This window comes from Pituophis catenifer, unplaced genomic scaffold (genome assembly GCF_029215685.1).
Source record: "Pituophis catenifer annectens isolate HBS135680 unplaced genomic scaffold, rPitCat1.0.hap2 SCAF_2, whole genome shotgun sequence".
Lineage (NCBI taxonomy): Eukaryota > Metazoa > Chordata > Lepidosauria > Squamata > Colubridae > Pituophis > Pituophis catenifer.
In genome coordinates, this window is record NW_027256882.1 from 5,918,811 (window position 1) to 5,942,006 (window position 23,196).

At 42.7% G+C, this 23,196-nt stretch overlaps 1 protein-coding gene across 11 annotated transcripts in view; it reads right to left on the minus strand.

Annotated features, from left to right (window-relative positions):
• Nucleotides 1–1,194: 1,194 nt before the first annotated feature.
• The window catches only part of LOC139311685 (zinc finger protein 91-like), a 29,472-nt gene continuing 7,470 nt past the window's right edge, over nucleotides 1,195–23,196 (minus strand). Inside the window, exons 1-6 of one of the 11 annotated variants that reach the window (XM_070936158.1) lie at nucleotides 9,140–9,568; nucleotides 8,792–8,906; nucleotides 8,608–8,675; nucleotides 5,753–5,882; nucleotides 1,835–3,856; nucleotides 1,195–1,666 (exon numbers count right to left, since the gene is read on the minus strand). In XM_070936158.1, the coding sequence (XP_070792259.1) occupies nucleotides 1,281–1,666; nucleotides 1,835–3,856; nucleotides 5,753–5,882; nucleotides 8,608–8,675; nucleotides 8,792–8,906; nucleotides 9,140–9,553 (3,135 nt within the window). In that variant the 5' untranslated portion in view covers nucleotides 9,554–9,568 and the 3' untranslated portion in view covers nucleotides 1,195–1,280. Of the gene's footprint in view, nucleotides 3,857–5,169; nucleotides 5,207–5,724; nucleotides 5,883–8,607; nucleotides 8,676–8,791; nucleotides 8,907–9,139; nucleotides 9,569–23,196 lie in introns of those variants that run through there. The other 10 variants (XM_070936155.1, XM_070936154.1, XM_070936156.1 and 7 more) reach the window with 10 other exon arrangements.

The window sequence follows — 23,196 nt, forward strand, 5'->3', positions numbered from 1 at the left end:
AGTTATTTAAGAGACAATTTAATATAATAAGCAGGATTTATAGAAGGCAGATACATGAAAATATAACGGAGGCAAATTATAGACTTATACTATTTTGAGAAGAATAACAGATCTCTGCAGTGCTGGTGTCTTTGGGATGTGGAAGATGGCCTGTGATTGAGCGGACTGGAACTTTCTATTATGGACTCTATGAAAGATGGACTACGCATATGTTGCGCTATAAGGCAAGAGAACTATGGAATAGGGGCATGCAGATGATCTGGTTGTTACCCTAATGTGGTTGTTGGAATTAATAATCTAGACAAAAGACATTACAGAAGATACCATATGGAATACAAATATAAAGTCACTCGGGGGGGGGGGTTTACATACAGAAATACTTATTAATGATGGGGGCAGATGGAAATTGAAGATACTAAATACACTGTTGGAAGCAGGATTTGATGTTACCCTAACATGGTCGATGGAATCAACAATCTAGTTGAAAGACATTACAGAAGATACTATATGGAATACAAATTTAAAGTCATTTGAGGGTTTTATCTATATATGGAAATATCTCTTAGTGTTGCGGGCAGAAGGATAAAGATTTTAAATGTATTATGTATGGTAGACCTCTAGAAGTGGGTGAAACAAAACTGATATGGTACAAGGTGATAGGTTAGGTTACTGGTTGCTTAGTTTAGGAAAAGGGATGTTATGTTTAGATATTAATATACTTAAAAGATATGAATTAAGAGATATATGTATGGGGGTGGAGGAAATGGGTAGAGTAGAATAAATGCCAAATTAGGATCTATTACATAGTTTTTATAGCCGAATGCTGTCTTGTTTTGAAATGTATAGCAAACAGGGGACATAATAATAATGTTAGGTAGAAATGTTTAGCACATAGGGGGTGGTGTAAAAGGGTGGTAAAGTAATATATAATGTGATATTAATTTGGATTTCATCTTGGAGAAGCCATGGGGGGAGGGGAAGGGGAGGGGGGGAAAGGGGGAAAAATTTGTATTTGAAAAACTTTTTCAATAATAAAAAAAAAGAATATATACAATACCCATGCAGTTCTCAGAATCAGAAGCATAATCACAGAAGCACAGTTAACAGGAGGAGTATTCACAGAAGCACAATAATAGGAGCACACAACTTATATGTAACCATCTCAGTTAACCTAAGGCACGTCCAGGCCCCAAGCTGTTTCTGCGTCCAAACATCCCTCATTGGCTGACCCAGTTGCTATGCCTATTCATTGGCTGACCTAGTTACCATGTCTCTGCCAGTCATGAATTCTCTGACACCATGTGGATCTTTTTGTGCATAGAAAGTGTACTGCTCACAGCAAAGGTCTTTCCACACTCCATGCATTTATATGGCTTCTCCCCTGTGTGGATCATCTTATGGGAAATAAGATGATCTCTTCTAGCAAAGGTCTTTCCACATTCCATGCATTTAAATGGTTTCTCTCCTGTGTGGATCATCTTATGGGAAATAATATGATTTCTTTGAGCAAAGGTCTTTCCACAGTCAATGCATTTATACGGTTTCTCCCCTGTGTGGATCCTTTTATGGATAGTAAGTGTATTGTTATGAGCAAAGGTCTTTCCACACTCCATGCATTTATATGGCTTCTCTCCTGTGTGGATTTTCTTATGGGAAGTAAGAGTACCTCTTTGAGCAAAGGTCTTTCCACATTCCATGCATTTAAATGGTTTCTCTCCTGTGTGGATTCTTTTATGGGAAATAAGATTATCACTTCTAGCAAAGGTCTTTCCACACTCCATGCATTTAAATGGTTTCTCTCCTGAGTGGAGCTCTTTGTGGCTTATAAGTCCACTGCTCTGAGTAAACGTCTTTCCACACTCCATGCATTTAAATGGTTTCTCTCCTGTGTGGAGCTCCTTGTGGCTTATAAGTCCACTGCTCTGAGTAAACGTCTTTCCACACTCCATGCATTTATATGGCTTCTCCCCTGTGTGGATTCTTTTATGGGAAATAAGATTATCTCTTCTAGCAAAGGTCTTTCCACACTCCATGCATTTATATGGTTTCTCCCCTGTGTGGATTCTTTTATGGGTAATAAGAGTACGTTTTTCAGCAAAGCTCTTTCCACACTCCATGCATTTATATGGTTTCTTTCCTGTGTGGAGCTTTTTGTGTTTTCTAAGGCCACTATTATATGCAAAGCTCTTTCCACACTCCATGCATTTATATGGCTTCTCCCTTGTGTGGATTCTTTTATGGGTAATAAGAGTACGTTTTTCAGCAAAGCTCTTTCCACACTCCATGCATTTATATGGTTTCTCCCCTGCGTGGATCATCTTATGTAAAGAAAGTGTACTGCTATGAGCAAAGATCTTTCCACACTCCATGCATTTAAATGGCTTCTCTCCCGAGTGGATCCTTTTATGGGAAATAAGATTACTGCTCTGAGCAAAGGTCTTTCCACACTCCATGCATTTATACGGCTTCTCCCCTGTGTGGATCCTCTTATGGGAAATAAGATTACATTTTTCAGCAAAGCTCTTTCCACACTCCATGCATTTAAATGGTTTCTCCCCTGCGTGGATCATCTTATGTAAAGTAAGTGTACTGCTATGAGCAAAGGTCTTTCCACACTCCATGCATTTAAATGGCTTCTCTCCCGAGTGGATCCTTTTATGGGAAATAAGATTACTGCTCTGAGCAAAGGTCTTTCCACACTCCATGCATTTATACGGTTTCTCTCCTGTGTGGATCATCTTATGGGAAATAAGATTAACTCTTTGAGCAAAGGTCTTTCCACATTCCATGCATTTATATGGTTTCTCTCCTGTGTGCAGCTTTTTGTGTCTTCTAAGGCCACTGCTATAAGCAAAGGTCTTTCCACACTCCATGCATTTATACGGCTTCTCCCCTGTGTGGATCATCTTATGGGAAATAAGATTATTTCTTTGAGCAAAGGTCTTTCCACACTCAATGCATTTATACGGTTTCTCCCCTGTGTGGATCCTTTTATGGATAGTAAGTGTATTGTTATGAGCAAAGGTCTTTCCACACTCCATGCATTTATATGGCTTCTCTCCTGTGTGGATTTTCTTATGGGAAGTAAGAGTACCTCTTTGAGCAAAGGTCTTTCCACATTCCATGCATTTATACGGTTTCTCCCCTATGTGGATCCTTTTATGGATAGTAAGTGTATTGTTATGAGCAAAGGTCTTTCCACACTCCATGCATTTATATGGCTTCTCTCCTGTGTGGATTTTCTTATGGGAAGTAAGAGTACCTCTTTGAGCAAAGGTCTTTCCACATTCCATGCATTTATACGGTTTCTCCCCTATGTGGATCCTTTTATGGATAGTAAGTGTATTGTTATGAGCAAAGGTCTTTCCACACTCCATGCATTTGTAGAGCTTCTCTCCAGTGTGAATCCTTTCATGGGACGTAAGATGCCACCTTGTTCTAAAACATTTTCCACATTTCAAACATTTATTAGGCTTCTCTTTTGTGTCGATAGCTTTTTGAGATGTAAGGAAGTTATTTCCAAAAGAAAGAATGAATGTCCCATTGTAATTTTGTCTCTTGTATCTCATAGCATCTTCTCCTTTGTTTTGGATTAAATCCTGTTCATTTACTTGCACTTTAGCTTTTATTAGCTTCACACTTTTTCCAGTATATTTTTTCCTTATTTTCTCTTGTTGGGCAAGAAAGTCTTGCATCGGAGCATCAGTGGAAGATGAGCTTTCCTGATTCCAATTCTTTGAGTGGTTTCTCTCATGGCTTTCGAATTCCATTTGAATTCCAAACTTCTCCCTTCCATCTTTAGCATTGATCACTTGGAACAGTTCACAGGAATCTTGATTCTCCTGCCCATTATTACCTTTGAAGCAAAAGGGAAATGGAAATGATAACAAGGTTAGAGAAAAAGATCAAAGTGTAGAAAGTCAACTGAATTTCCTTCTGAATTTCTCCAAAATTCCATTAGGTTGTATGTTTGCATGCCTACAGGGGTGTGATATGGACAGTATGATTTCTATATTCATTTATTTTATTTATTTTATTTGTTTCAATTTATATGCCGCCCCTCTCCGAGGACTCATGAGTCCAGAAAGCTTTGGAAATATCTAGAAAACATCTCTTTCTTTATAATTATCTCTATATAAGCAAATCTCACTCAGAATCAGTTTTGAGTTAAGGAATAATCAGGAGAAACATCCAAGGAGGAATTAGGAGAAAACTTTAGAATTATTGGAGTGGGTTAATTTCACCAGAGACCTGTGAGAAATGAAACAATTTTGAAACAAACTCTTTCTTCCACAGTGTACCTTGGGGCAGCTGCTCCACAGTGTCTGTCTGGTGAGCGGGATCCCCGCTCGGCCCATTCCTTGATCCCAGCAATGAGACTTTGGAGCAAAATCCCTTGCTGAAGCCTCCCATTGGCTTGTAAACGCTCTTCGTGCGGAGATTGGAAAGGTTGGGAGGTTTCAAGAATGGCTATTTCGCTGCCCCAATGTCCCATCAGCTTGGAAGGGCTCTTTGGCCGGATCTGGTACAGGCATCTGTTCGCAGAGAACGGAAGGCCTAAACTACTTTAGTGGGAGATCACACGAGACCAGGAGTGCAAGACCTCAGGCTATTAATCTTGTGTGATCTCACACCACAGTACTTTAGGCCTGCATTCTTTTATAAACGGAGGACTTCATGAGATCCAGTGCAAAAGTCTTTGAAAACGAAGAGGCCTTCCCTCTCTTTGCAAAGCATTTTGCCCTGGACCTCGGGCAGGCCCTGGTTAGCAGAGAACATAGGCCTAAAGCACTGTAGTGCGAGATCACATGAGATCAATAGTGTTAGATTTCCCACTACTAATCTTGTGTATCTCTCAATATTTTAGGCCTTTTTTCTGCAAATGCACCAAAGTAGGCAAAGGAACCTTTGCCACATCGTCGCAAGGAACCATATTTTTCGGACCATAAGACCGAAGCAAAGGTTTAGAGAAGCAAAACAAGAAAAATAAAGTCTGTGAGCATCCCGTTTTTGCCCTCTCCGGCGTCCAGAAACAGTCTGCATGCCAAAAATGAGTTCGTTTTTGGCCTCCCAAACCCTCTGCATGTCCCGTTTTAAGCCTCCAGCGCCTGCAGACGCCTCCGGAGGCCAAAAGCAGGTCCGTTTTTGGTCTGCAAAGTTCTTCTGGACGCCAGGGAGGACAAAAATGGGACGTGTGGAGGGTTTGGGAGGCCAAAACCAGCCCCCTATTCGCTCTGTAAGACGCACAGATATTTCCACCCCCTTTTTGGGTGGGGAAAGTGTGAGTCCCAGCAGGGTGGGGTGGGGGAATAGGTAGGAAAGTTGCAGCACCTCTGCTGTCATGCGTAAGTGTGAACCTGTAACCTGTACCCTAGGATGCTTGAATTAGATTGGGAGAATGCTCTTCCATGGGCTGAGTGTGAAAGTTCTGTTCTCACACAATTTGGGGAGGTTTCAGAGGACAAATGACAACACACTCCTCTCACATGACCTCCAGAGGACACATAAAAGCACACCTCGTTCTTCTCAGCCCCCACAGATAAGTTCAAATAGAAATGGAAAAATAGAGATAAGAAATGGCACAGAAAGCATCTAAGCAAAGAGACATTGACTCTTTCCTTCTTTGGGAGTACGAGAAGATCCTTTCCTTCTCCCTCCCAGGAGACGATATCTGATTAGTGGTTTTTTAATAAAAAAGCTAACTAGAATCTGCATTCTTGAACTCTCTGATTGGGGACTAGAGAACTCTTACCCAGAGAGACCACGTTCCTATGGTTTTCAAGCATGACTTCCGAATGCAGCGCTTTCTGGTCAGGATCCAGCTGAGACCATTCCTCCTCAGAGAAAGACACAGCCACCTCCTCAAAGGACACAAGACTCCCCTGATCACGGAAAAAAGAACAGAACAGGAGGATTCGCAAGATCTGTTCATCTTTTTTTTTTTAAATAATTTTTATTCAGCATTTACGTCTTTGATATCTTTGTTACATTTTTACAGCTTTCCGATACCGGCATCTTTGGTAATATCTATTTTGTCTTTTGACCAACTATAAACACATACATTTTATGTATTACTTACTAATTCATATGTTCATTACAATATATGCATATCTATTACACATTAAATATTTCGTTCCTCTACAATATCTTCTCTTACGTTTATACATTTATACATTGATTTTAGATTCTTTCTCCAGCCAGCTATACCATCTATTCCATGTTTTGTAATAAATCATTTCCCCTCAGTCTTTAAATTCCATTGTTAATTTAACTGCTTCCTAGCACCTTCTTTACAATCATCGTATTTGATAGAGCAAATCATTGTTTCCAATTTTGTGCAAATGAAATTCTGGCAGCCCTAATTATGTGGAGTTTGAGGTAATAAATTTCTTTTCTGATTTTTTCTTTTATAATTCCCAACAAAAATAGTTTGGGTTTCATAACAATTTTTTCCCGTCATTTAATCTAGCCATTTTTTAATTTTTAACCAGTATGCCTTTGCTTTGGGACATGTCCACCATATGTGGAAATATGTCCTGTGTTGACGGTTACATTTCCAACAATGTGGTGAATTTTTTTGGGATATCTTGGCCAATCTCGCTGGGGGTAAATGCCACCTTAACATATTTTATAAATATTTTCTTTGTAGGGGGCTGATGTCATTTTAGTAGTTGGCCAACAACGTCATTTTATAATTTGTTCCCCATAATTTTCCCCAATACTCTAATTCAATATTATACCCAAAATTTTTCGCCCAAATTATCATCGTTTCCTTTACCGTTTCTTCCTCCATTTTGAATTGAAGGAGACATTTATATGTTTTGGTGATTATTTTCTCCTTGATCCCGGTTAATATTTTATCTATTTCTTGTTGGTCCGTTTGGAATCCATATACTTCTAAATCTTTTTTGTATTTTGGTTGGATTTGTAAACAGGGCCACCAATCAATTTTAATTCCTTCTTCCAATAATTTTTGTCTAGATTTCAAATTCCCTACTCCATCTAACAATTCCTTATATGTTGCTATTTTATTAAAATCAATTAAATTGGGGTAGACCAAGGCTTCCATTGTCGACACCCACCTTGGGATTTTTGGATAAAAGTTCCTTTTAATTTTTAAGTTAATCCACGTTTCTAGCAGTACTTCCCTCGCTTGATGCCTCTGGAGGTACTTATGGGCTGTGTCTTTTCCATCCCAGATGAAGGAGTGCCAACCTTTCTGTAAGCCATGCCCCTCAATTGTTAAAATTCTTCCATTTTTTAGATTTATCCATTCTCTGAGCCATGACATTACTGCCGCCTTGTGGTAAAGTTCCCAATCTGGAAGGACAAAGCCACCCTTACTTCTGGCATCTTGTCACATTTTAAGTTTGATTCTGGGCTTTTTCCCTAGCCATATAAATTCACTAATAATTTTATTCAATTTGTCAAAAAAGGTTTCCCCCAATTTTATAGGTACTGCTTGAAATAAATATAAAATTTTGGGTAGGATATTCATCTTTATCGTGGCGATTCTCCCAATCAAAGAAATTTGTAATTTTGCCCAATTTTTAAAATCTTTTTGAATTTGTTGTAATAATTTTAAGTAATTGTCTTCCTTTATTGAGGATGTTCTTGCCATTAACCAAATGCCCGGGTACTTTGCCTTTTGGACAATTTGAATTCCTAGTTTCTCCTCTAATTTCTTATCTTGGCCTTGTGTGAGGTTCTTAGTAATTATCCTTGTTTTGTTTTTATTTATTTTCAGGCCTGCTAACTGTCCCAAATTTCTCTATTCTTCATCCGCAAAAGCCTGTGTTTTGTATTCTTCTCTGTTAAATTTCCCCTTGCCTGCGCCAGTATTTCTAATGAAAGGATGCATAAAAGGGGATAATGGACAGCCTTGTCTGACCCCTTTATTTATGTTGACTTTTTCTGTAAGATCTCCATTGACCATAATTTTTGCTGTCTGCTTTGAGTAAATTGCCTTAATCATTTCTATAAATTTTTCGCCAAATTTCATCCCGATTAATTAAAAACTGTCAATTCTAGTTGTTGAATGCCTTTTGTGCATCTACCATTATTACTGCCAATTGTTTTTCTGGGTGGGCCTCATAATATTCTAAAATGTTCATTATAATCCTTGTATTGTTTTTAATTTGTGGTTTGGGTAAAAACCCATTTTAATCCGAATGAATAATTTTGTTTAATATCTTTTTTAATCTTTCTGCTATTATTGCCAGGATTTTGTAGTCGGTATTTAACAGAAAGATTGTCCTTTAATTCTGAATAAACTGATTATCAGTACTTTCTTTGGGGATTAATGTTATATATGCCTCCATCCACGAATTTGGCATTTTGGCTTTCTCTAATACCTCATTAGAAGGGGAGCTCATCAAATTTGCAGACAAGACCAAGTTGACGGGAATACCAACACTCCAGAAGATAAGCTCCAGATATAGAAGGATCGACAGATTGGGCCCCATCTATTCTGCTCTCCATGTTGTGGAAGAACAGAAAAATAATCCAGGCCAAACAAGGGGGGAAAATAGAAGGAGGGAGCCCTCTGCACACCTGCTTCACTTCCTGAAGGGAAAATAAAAATCTAATAACTTTTCCCTTTCTTACTTGATTTGGAGGTTCAACCGCTGTTTGATCTCTGTCATAAAAACCAGAAAGCTTCATTCTTTGTTTCTCTGTAAGGAATAAATTATTACAAAATGCATAATTAACAAAATAGGAGGCGCTATTCCATAGATGAGAAGAGAGAGCAAATGTAAGACAGATGGGAAATCGGAAGGTCTTCCATTACCTCCTGAGGTGTCCCAACTTGGATCTTCCCAAGGAATCCTCCTGAAAAATAGCTCCTGAGGGGGATTTGATGGGTTCTTCTTTCCCTCAGGATCTCTGATCTCCACAGTGCAGCTCTTCATATAAGAGGAAGGAAAAAAGAAGCAGAATTAATGCACCTCACACGACACAAAGTGGATTCTTATATTTGGAACACAACCTCAAAGCCCCCAATATCCATCTGTGAGGTTGAGTGAGAAAACAAGGGAACAATTGCCACATATGATGAATGCCAGAGAAGTTTGGGAAGGAGGTGTGAAGTATTCAACCACTTTCTCTATTCCCTTCTGAGCTCCCTGAAGTCTCTCACCTGCAACTGGACCTGCTCCTTCTGCTCCTCTGCCTGGCTCAGGAGGAGGCCTTCTGCCAGGGCCACCGCCTGGGAGCTGGTCTCTGCCCCACACTCCCGCACCCAGCCCTCCATCTCTGGGGGCAGGAGAGCCAGGAGCTGCTCCAGAACCACCAGGTCCAGCATCTGGGCTTTGGTGTTCTTCTCTGGTCTCAGCCATCGCCTGCAAAAGCCATGGAGTTGGCTGCAAAGTCCTCGGGGACCCTCAGCCTCCAGGTATTGGATGGAGGTCCAGGGCTGAACTTGTGAAGGGAGGATGGTTTCCTCCTCCAGGATCTCCTGCCCGGTTCTTGTCCAGAGCTTTCCCCCCTTCCCAGGCTGAGCAGCTGAAGGGCCTTTTCCACTTCCCTCCTTTCCAAAAGGTTGTGTCTCCATCCTTTCTCTGTCCTGCAGAGCAACTGCAAATGGCTCCAAGGACTCTGGTGGGTCTCCAGATGCCTTTTCCTTCACGGGACCATTTCTGATGCTGCAGGACTGATCCCTGCAAGGGATTCCGCTCTTTTTCTTCTTCCCCCAAGAGGAAGGTTTGCCTTGGAAAGACCACAAATGGCTTCCAGCTTCTGTATCTGAGATGGGAAGAAAAAGAAATGCCAAGAATTAGAAAGTGGAATTCAGCCACTGAGCGACCTTCCCCCAACCTCCCCGGAGCCCCAAGAGGCTCATCCCAGCGCAGAGCCCAGGTCCCATCGAGCAGGGCCGGTAAGGAGGCAGCTGGAGAGGCCGCCCCGCTTCTCTCCCCCCCACTAGGGCTCTTCCCCGGATCCCCGCCACCTTCCCGGCATCCCCCTGCAGGGAGAGGGCGGCTGGGGAGCATGGGACCCGGGAAGAGCCCCCCCCCCTCACCGGAGGCACCTCTGTATGTCCCCCGCCAGACTCTCCCGCAGCCTCTCCGCCTCCTCTGGACCTCCAGGGGTTAAGGAGAGCGAGTGCAAAGTCCTAGAGAGGCAATGCTCCAGTGGGCCAATGGGGAAGCGCCTGGAGTTCACTTCTCTTGTCGGAGGGCGCCCCCTGGTGGGCTTGGCGCGAAGTGCCTGGATGGTAGAAAGGGCGGGAAAGAGGAAAGCGTCTGAGGGGAAGTGCGAGGGAGGGGATGATGGGCTTGGGAGTAGGAGGAAAGGCCTCTCTCCATGGCTCCCTGCCAGACAAAGGCCTCGGCGTCTCCAGAGGCGGCTCTTTCTCCGTCTTCCTCTCCTTCCTGTCCAGGAACCGTCTGTGGAGATGGAGAAAAACCTCTCCGGAGCCTCCCTGAAGAACAGCCGCCCTGAAGGCTCCGCGGAGATCTGAGGAGGCCTCCAAAGGGGCCAAAATCCTGTCAGAAACGGCCGGGCAGTCAGAAGACGAGGACCGGGAGGCTCTCTGGGGAACCCAGATTGTGTCTTGCAGTTGTTGGGAACTCCGGCCTGAAAGGAAGGAAGATGGGACACAGGAAGGGAGGCCACAATCAGGAAAATGAATTTTATTTATTGATTTTTTAAAATTTTGGTCACCACACTATAAAAAAAGATGTGGAGACTCTGGAAAGAGTGCAGAGAAGAGCAACAGAGATGATGAGGGGACTGGAGGCTAAAACACATGAAGAACGGTTGCAGGAACAGAGCCTGGCTAGTTTCATGAAGAGAAGGACTAGGGGAGACATGATAGCAGTCTTCCCATATCTCAGGGGCTGCCACAAAGAAGAGGGAGTCAAGCTATTCTCCAAAGCACCTGAGGGCAGGACAGGAAGCAACGGATGGAAACTAATGAAGGAGAGAAGCAACTCAGAACTAAGGAGAAATTTCCTGACAGAACAATTAACCAGTGGAACAACTTTCTTCCAGAAGTTGTAAATGCTCCAACATTGGAAGTTTTTAAGAAGAGATTAGGATAACCATTTGTCTGAAGTGATATAGGGTTTCCTGCCTAAGCAGAGAGTTGGACTAGAAGACCTCCAAGGTCCCTTCCAACTCTGTTATTCTATTTCTATTCCTAATTTTTTTTAATTTAGTACATACAGCTGCCCTTCACAAATTATTCCCTCAACCACTCAACGAAGGGGGGGTGGGACCAGAAGGTGCAGAGACCTCTGTGGCCTCTTCTGATGAAAGAAAAGGAAGATGGTGAAAAAGGAATATAAATCTAAACTATGATGAGGGGAAAAAACTCCCATTTTTACATAGGGATTGAGTAGGAAATTCGCCTCAAGAAATGTGACTAGGAAGCTTAAGCACTTTGGAGAATTTAAGGGAGGGATGTAGCATTAGACCATAAATGAAAAGATTCGACCACATTTGGAGTCGACAAAGAGGTTAGCTACGCTGGGCAAAACGAAGAATTTAAAACGATGGAAAATGTGGTTAAAAATCCACTTTAAAAGAATGGAGGTAACCCTTGATTTTTCTTGAAGCATCTTTTTCTAGTTTTTCCCCAGTTTGACACAAAGTTTAATAATCCATGTTTGAAAAAACAGCTTCAACCGAGCAGGAGCTGAAATATGCCCCCCCCCCCATCCAAGGCCATGCATGCTGTTTAGCAACTAACACCACCACTGATATTTAATTTTATTTAAGTTACTTTAATGTTATGGTACACCGTAAAAAGACAAAAATATGGCCCTAATCTTTTGCCCATCCATTTGTTTCAGCTTCTGTTCCTTCCAGACCTAGAGGCGAAATCGGTGGGTCTGCATTGGGGGGGGGGGGAAGCGTTTTTCGTCTCGAATAAGACTTGGGAGTGCCCAGAAGAAGCAGGAGGACCAATGAGAATTATCCCTTCTGCAGCGTCATCGGTCTCCGGGAGGAGTCTCCCTTGAATGCACCCAGTGGAGGAGATAGTTGCGCGCAGAGAAGCGGAGAAAGTGTGTGTGTGTGTGTGGGGGGGTCCTTTCAGTCTTGAGGGGGCGCAGCTGACTGGCGAGTCCTTGGACATTTCAGACACACAGACACGCGTTTTCTGGCCCCTCATCAAAAAGGTGGCAAAATTTCCGTCCTGGGTGGGACTGCCCTCCCCCCCCTCCGGACTAGGGTCAGTGCCCCCCCCCCTTCTACAAGCCTCTGATTTGACCCTTTTCGTTCCGGGGAAATTGGCTGCCTTTGTGGGTTCTTGTAGTTTTCCAGCGTTGTGCGGTTTTTTGACCCACTGATATAGAAGGTCAGTTTTGGTTCAAGAATCGCTGTTGTTGATCTCAATGGGAAGAAAACGGGAATCCTCCCCTCCCTCTCTGTCTCTCTCCTCCCAAACTCTTCTCATCGGTTCAGTGCGCTCTGACTGGATCTTGACTGATTCCTTATTTTATGCTCCGTGGTGAGAATCAGCCGGGACACTGGGATCCCCATTGACGCACAGCTGCTGTTTTATCGAAGTCCTTGGAGAGTAGAAACCTCTCGTAGCCTCGCTCTGAAGTGAAAGTGAAAGAGAAATCCTCCGATTCCCAGTGGGAACTTTATTCCCAGCGGGGGTGGGGGGAGGCAAGAAATGGCGACCCCCCCCCCGCTGGAAAGAGGTCCCTCGGGGAGAGCAGTCTCAGGGTGATTCCCCGAGAGCGGGTGGGCTCTCCTGCATATGGTGTTTGTCACTGGAGGCCACCCCACCTCGCAACTCCCTCCCCACCTCGGTCACAACCAACAGAGAGGGGGGTTTCTCTCCGTCCTCCGGGGGGGGGAGGAAGGGAGGCTCCTGCAGGCTCCCGCCTCTCTTGCCCTCCGCTCTTTCCCCCAAAGTCACGTCTGGGCTCCTAGCCCCCCCCTTTTTTTAATTTTTTTATTAACATGAACAGACGTAAAACACAAATACATAACCCTAACCCTAACACATATACATTAACACAGTACTAAAACAAAAAAGGTAAGTAAGGCTCCTAGCCCCTTTCTTTCCCCCTCCCCTCGCGGCAGTGAGGGTCACTTCTCTCGCTTCGCATCCAGGGATCGCATCCAACAGCAGCAGGGAGACCCCAGCAGAGCCCAGGGACGCTTCCAGCCCCAGAGGCGCAATCGGTGGGTCTGGAGTGGGGAAGGTTTTTATCGGGCTTTAGAACTGGAAATGCCCTGAGGAAGTGGAAGAACCAATGAGAATTCTCCCTTCTGCAGCGTCACCAATCTCCGGCCAGAGTCCTTTGTGATTTCACTACCTGGAGGAGAAAGTTCAGCGCGGAGAAAGAAGCGGAGAAAGCGGGAGGGGGATCCGTTCAGTCTTGGGGTGGGGGACAGCAGCTCAAGGGGGTCTTTCAGGCCAGCGAAAATCATTGTTAAAACCTCCGAATTCTTACCGCTTCCGTTCTGACCTTCTCGGGTGCGGTTTGTGCTCTGACTGGACCTTATGAGATACTCCGTCCTGGGAATCGGACGCCAGGACCGTCTCCGGCGCAGAGCGGCTGTTTCATCGAAGTCCCTGAGGAGGGGGTGGGGGGAATCTCTCCCAGTCTCGCTCTGAAGTGGAGCAGGAGAGAAATCCTCCCATTCCCAGTGGGAACTTTTCTCCAAGCTGGAGGAAGTGCCAGAAATGTTTGTTTTCCCCCTTGGAAAAGCGTCCCACGGGGAGAGCAATTCCACGGGGACTGGGGAATCGGCAACCCCGCCATTGTGCTCACACACACCCCGAAGGCCCAATAGCAGCACATCCAGAAGGGACCTTTGGCCGACCACCTTTCTCCCTCGGCGGGTACCCCAAAAGTTCTGCTTCGGGCCCTGCCAAAGGGAGCCCCGCCCGGCAGCGCGAAAGCGCCCTAAAGGGACCCTACAACGCAGCTGCTCCGTGCCGGGTTCTTTCACATCCGAAACTGCTGTGGGGCGCCCCTTGTGGAGCCCGCCTGTCATGCCAGGATATCCTGCAAGGACGGGGCGTTGGGGTTCCCTAGGAACCGGAGTTGAGGGCTGGGGTGGGAGGTGGGACTGCCAAGGGTCTCCAGCAGCCAGAGGAGGGTCTAGGCACCCACAGGAAGCTCTGAGTGGGTGGGGGGCGTAACACAGTGCCCGCCCTGAAGAAGCCAGGGCAAGCGATCCAAGGGTGGCCCCCTCAAAATACAAGGGAAGTTTTAAGGGCTCTGCGAGGCTGCATGAGGAAAATCCCCCTTTGTATAAACAGTTAAAGGACCGAAAGACCCCTTGGAAATCTGAGGAGACAAGCAGCCCCCGCCCTCAGGATATAGGGGACTAGATCTCTCTACATCTGGAAGAAACGGAGGAATCTGAAGTATGGATTCCCTTCTAGGTTGGCAACTACAGGGAATCCTCCACTTACAACAGTTCATTTAGCGACTGTTCAAAGTTACAACACTGAAAAGTGACTTATGACCGATTTTCACACTTACGGCTGTTGCAGCATCCCCGTGGTCATGTGATCAAAATTCAGGCACTTGGCAACTGACTCATATTTATGACGGTTGCAGGGTCCTGGGGTCGTGTGATCCACTTTGGTGACTTTCTGGCAAGCAAAGTCAAGGGGGAAGCCAGATTCACTTAACAACCGTGTTCCTGACTTATCAACTGCAGGGATTCACTTAACAATGGTGGCAAAAAAGATCATAAAATGGGGAAAACCTCACTTAACAACTCTGGTTTAGAAATTTTGGACTTAATTGTGGTCCTAAGTCGAGGATTACCTGTACGAGATGCAGGAGACAGACAGACGATTTTCAGTTCTCCCAGAAGGAAAAGTAGAGCCAAAGAGCTCTCTCACACTACAAAAAGGAAATAGTGGAATAAAATTAGGGGGCCCTCATTTTCCAGGGATCCCTCCAGGTTCTTCTGAATTCCAGAAGGGATCTTGACACTTTCAGGACCCTTCGGCTTCCTTTCTTTTCAGGCTACTCTGTGCAGGGATTTTGCCCCAAGGACAATCTCGCTCTACCATCCCCCCCTATGAATCCAGTAGGGGATCTCACACCCCTCCCCCTCCCCAGGGATTAAGAAATGACAGAGAGGATCCAGTCCAAGGAGGAAGAGCAGAACTTCCTCCTGCCCCAAGTGTGGCCCTGGTTTTAATCTGGTGGCCTCCTTAGGGACTCTCCACTACCTCCCCATCATGGACGAGAACCCCAGGTTTTAGGGGGGACTGCTAAGGGTCTGGTCTAGAAACCAGAATTTCCGATCCTACCTTAAGCTGGGAAGCCAGCTGCGGAGTTTGGAGCATTCATAACACCGCTGGTGGCCTAGCCCACCTCACAGGGCTGTTGCGATGGGGAAAGCAGAAGAGGGAGCATTATCTCCCTATAGGAGCCAGAGTGGCGCCGTGGTTAGAATGCAGCATTGCAGGCTGATTCTGCCAACTGCCAGCAGCTCGATCCTAACCGGCTCAAGGTTGAGTCGGCCTTCCATTCTTTTGAGGTCGGTAAAGTGAGGACCCAGATTATTGGGGGCAATAGGCTGACTTGTAAACCGCTCAGAGGGGGCTGTAAAGCACTGTGAAGTGGTATATAAGAATTTTGGGAATTGAAATCCACAGGTTGTAAAAGGGCCACATTTGCCCACCCCTGTCCTAGTGGAAAGTAGAAAAACGAACAGGCCCAGATAACAACCAAGCACATGTGCCTTTTCCTCTTCACCTCCGCTCAAGAGCTGGCATTTTCTTTCTTTCCCTTTTGCAAGACTTAGCAAGAGGTTTCACTCCATTTTGCATCCTTCAGGTTGTTCTGAGTTTGGATCCTTCTGAACTCTATTTCTATTTCTATTTCTATTTATTTGATTTGTATACCGCCCTACTCCTGAAGGACTCAGGGCGGTGAACAGCCAAACAATAAAATACATAGATACAAAATATTTAAAAAACCAGATAAAATCAAATTAAACAGTTTTGGCCCTGACAAATTAAAACACCCCAATAATTTAAAACAGATTAAAATTTACATATTAAAAAAGAGGGAAAGGATTTGGCCAAGCCCACCTGGTGGAATAAAAAGGTCTTCACAGCACGGCGGAAGGTGCACAGGTCTGGGATCCTTCGTATCTCCGGGGGGAGCTCATTCCAGACAGTAGGTGCCCCCACAGAGAAGGCCCTCCCCCTAGGGGCCGCCAGTCAAACTCCTACCATTGTCACCCAGCCGTATAACAGGTAGTCCTCAACTCACAACTCTTCGTTTAGCAACCATCCTGTCAGATGTAAATGCCTTATTCTCTATTGTGTAAATAATGTATATATGGGACATCAGGGGTTAACTTATTCTTTGGATTTTAATGTATTCATAATTTACCACTCCCATTCCTGGCTCCACCCCTTGTATATATAAGGAGCCACCCTCACCATTTTCTTTGCTTCTATCTTGAATATTCAGCGAATATAGAATGCCTATTATTATTAAAGAGAAATATATTTAAATCTCTAATTCTTATTATCTTTATTGAGTCTGATCCTGAAAATATTGCAACAAGCTGGTAGCAGAGGATGGTTAATTGACTCAATAAATAATTAAAAATGTCTAAGAAAGATAGGCCCAACACCAGGGCCTACAGCAAGGAAATAGAAACTGAACAAGAGATGATCAACGAATCCACTAACGCGATTTCGAGAGAATCCGAAGAATACACCACTGAAGAAGAAGAACTGATAAATGAAAATAATGACCAGGAAGAAATCGAAATAGAAAATAACGAACTCAGGTCAGAGATATTGAAGATACTAAAAAGCCAGAAGAACGATGAAAGCCTCATCGCGAACCTCCAAGAAATGCTGAAGAACAACGGAGCAGCGAGAGAGAAAAACGTCGTTAAAGAAAAACCCAAAGATCAAAAAACTGTGAGTGAAATGAATACTGAGAAAGTCGTTGTGAAAAAGAAAAGATGTGTTCCCGCGCGAAATTTTGAATGGCAGCCATCTTGGTTTCAACAAACTTCAAAAGAGAGTGAAGCAGAGCCAATCAAAACGCTCAGTTCAAAATTTCTGGCGCGAAAAACGCTATCAGACGACGAAAGTGAAAAAGAAGACTCAAACTCTTCAGAAGAACCAGAATCAGAAAGTGAAGACGATTTAACAAAGTCTCAAGTAAAGTCAGCAATGAAAACGCTTTTTGCTGCTTTTGGGCCAAGATTGAAAATTTCCAAGGCACCAACGAAGAAGCAAGAGATCAAACCGACAACTCGAGACCTGCACGCTCCCATCCTGACTTCGAAGGCGACGACTCCTGAGCCCAGAGAGCCATGCCGATTCCGTCCTACACCGCAGACCGGATCAAGTGCCAACGCACACGAAAGAAAGAGAAGAGCTGTCGCCACCACCAGAACCCCTAAAACCGAACCAGAGACCGACTCATCTGAAGAGGAGCGGAACGAGAGAGCTGAAATGGAGAGAACCTTCCACGACGACGCCAAGGAAGAAATGAGCAACGCGCATGTGCAAAGCTACGTAGACGGCCCCGAAAGACTTGAACTGGCCAGAGAACCGCGCAGACTCGTTGCGAGCATCCCCATGCCGTTCTGTAATTTCCTGCACTTGCGAGACCACGGACTGCCTCAGGTTGTAAGTAATGGACAAAATAATGTGGGGAACTTACCCAGTGACTTCCCAAAACTTAGAATTGATGGCATTAATTTACAAGAGTGGTATCAACAACTTCAGGTTGTCTTTATGAAAGAAAACTTACTATTCTTTATAACTAGTCCTCCAAGAAGACCTTGGACTTTAAAAATAGATTGTTTACATCATAGAGCATTTTTCATAATAATATCTAGCGTGTCTCCTGCAATGTATCATAGCATCAAATCAAACCTAACTGTGTCAGAAATAATTCAATGCATGTTTAATCTATTTCACAGCGATAGCGTAGCTACAACTACAAGAATGTCTAAGGATTTCTTTTCTTCTAGAGTGAAACCAGGGGTTTCTATAAGTGAGCATTTGATATCTCTAAACAAAATAAGAGCTGAGCTGCAATTGAGGGGGGAAGTGATTTCAGATCAAACAATGAAAAGTGTTATTATCAATTCACTTGATTCATCATGGGATAGCTTTATGTCACACTTAGATACTATTAATTTAGGATATTTAACCATAGAAAGTCTATCTAACAAATTGATAGCAGAAGACAATTCAAGAAAAAATCGTTCCAGTAATCAAACAGAACACAAATCTTTTAGGAAAGTAGCTTTCCAAGAAAAATATAATGAAGCCTTTAGATGCCACAATTGTGGGTCCAGGGAACACAGTAGAAGAGACTGTCCCAAAGTCTCAAGGGAGAGACATAGGCCAGAATATAGGAGCAAATACAATTATAGACAGTCTTCCACAGATAGACACAAATATAGAAGCCCACCAAATTACAGAGAAAGTAGAGGGGGTAGAGAAAATTCAAAAGAGAGAAAATCTGGGTCACTAAATGGACTAAACAAACAAGAAAGCACCAAAACACAACAAAATGAGAACAATAATTGGCTTATTGATTCTGGTGCAACCAATCACACCACTAACAACAAAAGTATATTATCTTCATTTACAGAAGATAAGTTTGTGATAAAGGTAGCTAATCAAGAAAAGGTTCAAGTATTAGGCAGAGGAAATGTGACCTTGCCTGGTTTAGGTAAAATAGAGGGGGTATTATTAATCCCAGAAATACCTCATAACATACTAAGTGCTATAAAACTAAGCAGAGATTCTGACATCAATATAGTTTTCTCAAAGGGGAAAGCAACTTTAGAGAAGGACAAAACAAATATAGGCACTGTGATGATAAAAGGAGGTCTACCCTATCTGATAACAAAAGAAAGATGGTTACATAACATTGATTCAAATATGGAAGATTGTATTGAAGCAGATGATGAAAATGTTAGTAACAGTGACAATGATGAATGTAAAATACCTCATGATCACAAAAATACACACAATGAGAAGAAACCAAAAATAGGTAAACCAATTCATGATGAGTGTGCTCACATCTTACATAGGAAGTTAGGACATGCAAGCTTTCCTGTAGTTCAAAAAATGACTGAACACGCAGAAGGTGTCAAAATAAAAAATTGTGATAATTATTTGGAATGCTCAGTATGTAAATCCACCAAACTAAAAACCAGTCCCAGACCAAAAAAATCTAACAGATCAACTAACAATATTTTTGACTTAGTACATATGGATTTAGTTGGTCCATTAACTCCATCAATTACCTATAGGAAACGTTACTTTCTAACAATAGTGGATGATTATAGTCGCTATGGTTTTGTTTACACATTAAAGCACAAGGATGAAACCTTTCAGAAATTTAAGGAATTCTACAAACGCATAGAAACACAACATAATATCAAAATAAAACAAATTATGACAGATAGGGGATGTGAATTCATGTCTAAAGAATTCTCCCAATGGTTAAAGGATAGGGGAATGCTACATTTCACGTCCAATCCATTTTCTGCGTTTCAAAACGGGATTGCAGAGAGAAAGAATTCCACACTACAAACCATGATTAGATGCACATTAGAGGATGCTGGTTTAGGCAAACAATTCTGGTCAGAAGCCCTACATTATTCAAATTACACTCAAAATAGAACCTGGTCCAGTATTGTGAATAAGACACCGTATGAGGTGATGTACAATAGAAAACCTAAATTAGCACACATGCACATATTTGGAGTCACTGCAGATGTGCACATACCTAAGCAGTTGAGGAGAAAGGGAGAAAACGTATCCAGAAGATTAAGATTTATGGGATATGAAACTGGAACCAAAGGGTACAGATTCATTGATAATAATAACAAATTTATAGTCTCCAGAACAGCTGTGTTCCATGAGCAGGCCAATTGGTCTAAACTGCACCTTAATGAAATATTTCCAAATAAATGCAAAGATGCGATATCTTGCGAGGAAGGGACATTAGAAAATCAAAACATTAACAAAAATAAGAACAAAACCAAAACTTGGACAAATAGTCAGCATAAAATAAAAACAGACACATTAACAAAAAAGGAAGCTAGATATTTGCACGACAACCATAGCAAACCTGAAAGAGCTATTAGAAACAATAGAAATCAAATACCAAGTAAATACAAAGATTACATAATGCATATGAATGGAGAACAAATAACACCTAATACATATGAGGAAGTATTAAAACTCCCTCGTGAAGAAAGAGAAAAATGGGAACTAGCTATGAAAAAAGAGATGGAAAGTTTGCAAGGATTAAATGTATTCACTCCTACGATCGCACCTAAGGATAAAACAATTATAGGTACCAGGTGGATTTATAAAATTAAGAACCTAGAAGGAGGCAATACTTTATACAAGGCTAGACTAGTTGCACAAGGTTATGCACAAAAATATCCAGAAGACTATACTGACACATACTCCCCCACGGTGAGGACAGAGAGTGTTAAAACAGCTCTAGTAGTAGCATCTGCACTCAATCTGGACGTATTTCAATATGACATACAGACTGCGTATTTACACGCAAAACTAGATAAGGAAATATATGTAAGAGCACCACATAGTCAATACACTAATAAGAATGAAATTTGGTTATTAAATAAGAGTCTATACGGATTAAAGCAATCTGGCAAGAGATGGTACGATTGCTTGGTAAAAGTACTAAAGACCATGGATTTCAACGCTACCACTGCTGATAACTGTTTCTTTGTAAAAAAGAGTGATGATCACATTGAATTTGTATTAATTTATGTGGATGATATTTTATATATAGGAAAACACAAAGAGAGCAGAGAAATCTTTGTAAATAAGTTAAACGAACATTTCTCGTTGAAATCTCTAGGTAAAGTGAATAAATACCTTGGTGTACAAATTAACAAAACTAGAAGGGGATTCAAACTTACTCAGAAAGATAAGATCATTGAACTTCTAAACAAATGTAATTTAAACAATGCCAAAACCTGTGACACTCCTATGCAAACTGATTTCCTTAGAAACACTGATGAGTCTTCCCCTGAATTTAAAGATAATACATTTTACAGATCAGTTATAGGCTCACTCCTTTATATATCTAATTGGACCAGACCAGATATTGCATTACCTCTCAATTTATTGTCAAGATATGTTAGCAAACCAACCATGTATCATTGGGAAGCTGTCAAAAGAATTCTAAGATATTTGAAAAGTACATTAGATTTTTGTTTAGTATTAGAACCTAATAATGACAAAGAACCAAAAATTACCTGTTATGCGGATGCAGATTGGGCTGGTGATACATCATGCAGAAAGAGTACTTCTGGTTATATTTTTCTATTGAATGATTGTCCAGTTTACTGGTACACTGGTAAACAAGAACTGGTAGCCACTTCAACCACAGAAGCGGAATATGTTTGTTTATCCAAAGCTGCAAATAACCTTGTATGGTTCAATGACTTGATCTCAGATGTTTGGAAAAAACCTGCATTACCTTTTGTTGTGCATGAAGATAATAAAGCAGCCATTGAAATATCCAGATCCGATGCCATTGGACAAAGGTCCAGGCATATTGATATAAAATTTAAGCACGTGAGACAATTATCTCAAGATGGGTTCATCAAAGCAATACATTGTGATACTTCTGAACAATTAGCTGACATATTAACGAAGCCTTTACCTTCTAAACAGCACAAATATTTAACTTCTAAATTGTATGTATTATATTGTCCTGAATCTGAATGTAATTGGTGTTGTATAGCGAACCGGCATTTAGAGGGGGATTTGTCAGATGTAAATGCCTTATTCTCTATTGTGTAAATAATGTATATATGGGACATCAGGGGTTAACTTATTCTTTGGATTTTAATGTATTCATAATTTACCACTCCCATTCCTGGCTCCACCCCTTGTATATATAAGGAGCCACCCTCACCATTTTCTTTGCTTCTATCTTGAATATTCAGCGAATATAGAATGCCTATTATTATTAAAGAGAAATATATTTAAATCTCTAATTCTTATTATCTTTATTGAGTCTGATCCTGAAAATATTGCAACACATCCAAAGTTAGCGACTGAAAAAAGTGACTTATGACAGGCTCTCGCACTTGGGACCATCGCAGTAGCCCAGTCACAGGATCAAAATTTGGGCAACCGGCCAAGCATTTCCAAGGGTTGCAGCAATTGGGGGCCATGTGATTGCCGTTTTCAACCCTCCCGGCTTCTGAGAAGCAAAGTCAATGGGGGAAGATGGATTCATTTAACGACTGTGTGATTCATTTAAGAACTGCAGTGATTTGCTTAAGAACTATGATAAGAAAGGTCATAAAATCAGACATGACTTGTTTAACAACCGGCATGCTTAGCAACAGAAATGCTGTTCCCAACTGTGGTCGTAAGTCAAGGACTACCTGTATTCCGGGATGACTGTTTTCCTCTCTGTCCCGTATCTTCTTTTCCTGAAGTCACCCAACTTCAGCTGAGCCACGGATCACTTCACTCATGGGAACTCTCAGCAATAGTTCCTTTAACATCAACCTTTCTGGTCATTTTCCTCCATTTTGAGCTCTTTTTCCTGCTAGAACAGCGGTCCTCAACCTTTGCGACTTGGCAGCCTGGTTGGGGAGGTGTGTGGAGAGGAGAACCGGGCCGTGGCAGGCCGGCATGAGTTTGCACGTGCAGTTCAATTCACATGAGCAGCGGGCCTGCGCACACGCATGTCAACTCTGAAGCTGGCCTGACCGGGGCCATCTTTTGAGGCTTCAGAGTTTCCACACTGGAGATGAGGGTTAGGGAGGGGGAAATAGAGAGAGCTGGGGTTTTGTAGCCAAAACAAAGTACTTTTCCCTGGGAACCAAGGACATTCCAACAGGTGGCTGAAGAAAGGAGTGGTGTTACTGAGCAACTGCACAGCATCCTGATTGGACCATGTGACTGGTTGTTTGGGAAAAGGGGAAAAGTTTTACCGTGGGAACCTTCAGAGTCGGTTTTCATCAGAACCGTGCCAATATGATATAACCAATAAAACTGTTCTTTGAGGAATCTACCTGCCTTGGAGTTCTGTTTGCTAAGGGTGTATTACTTGGAACCCTGACAACGGACACGCACATACAGCTTGACTACAAGTTGAGCTGCTACAAGTTGATGCATGTGTGCGCCAGCCTTCCGATCTTGCGAGTTGAGCTACGCACGTGTGTGCACACTGGCCCGCCTCTCACACGGCTTGGTTTCAA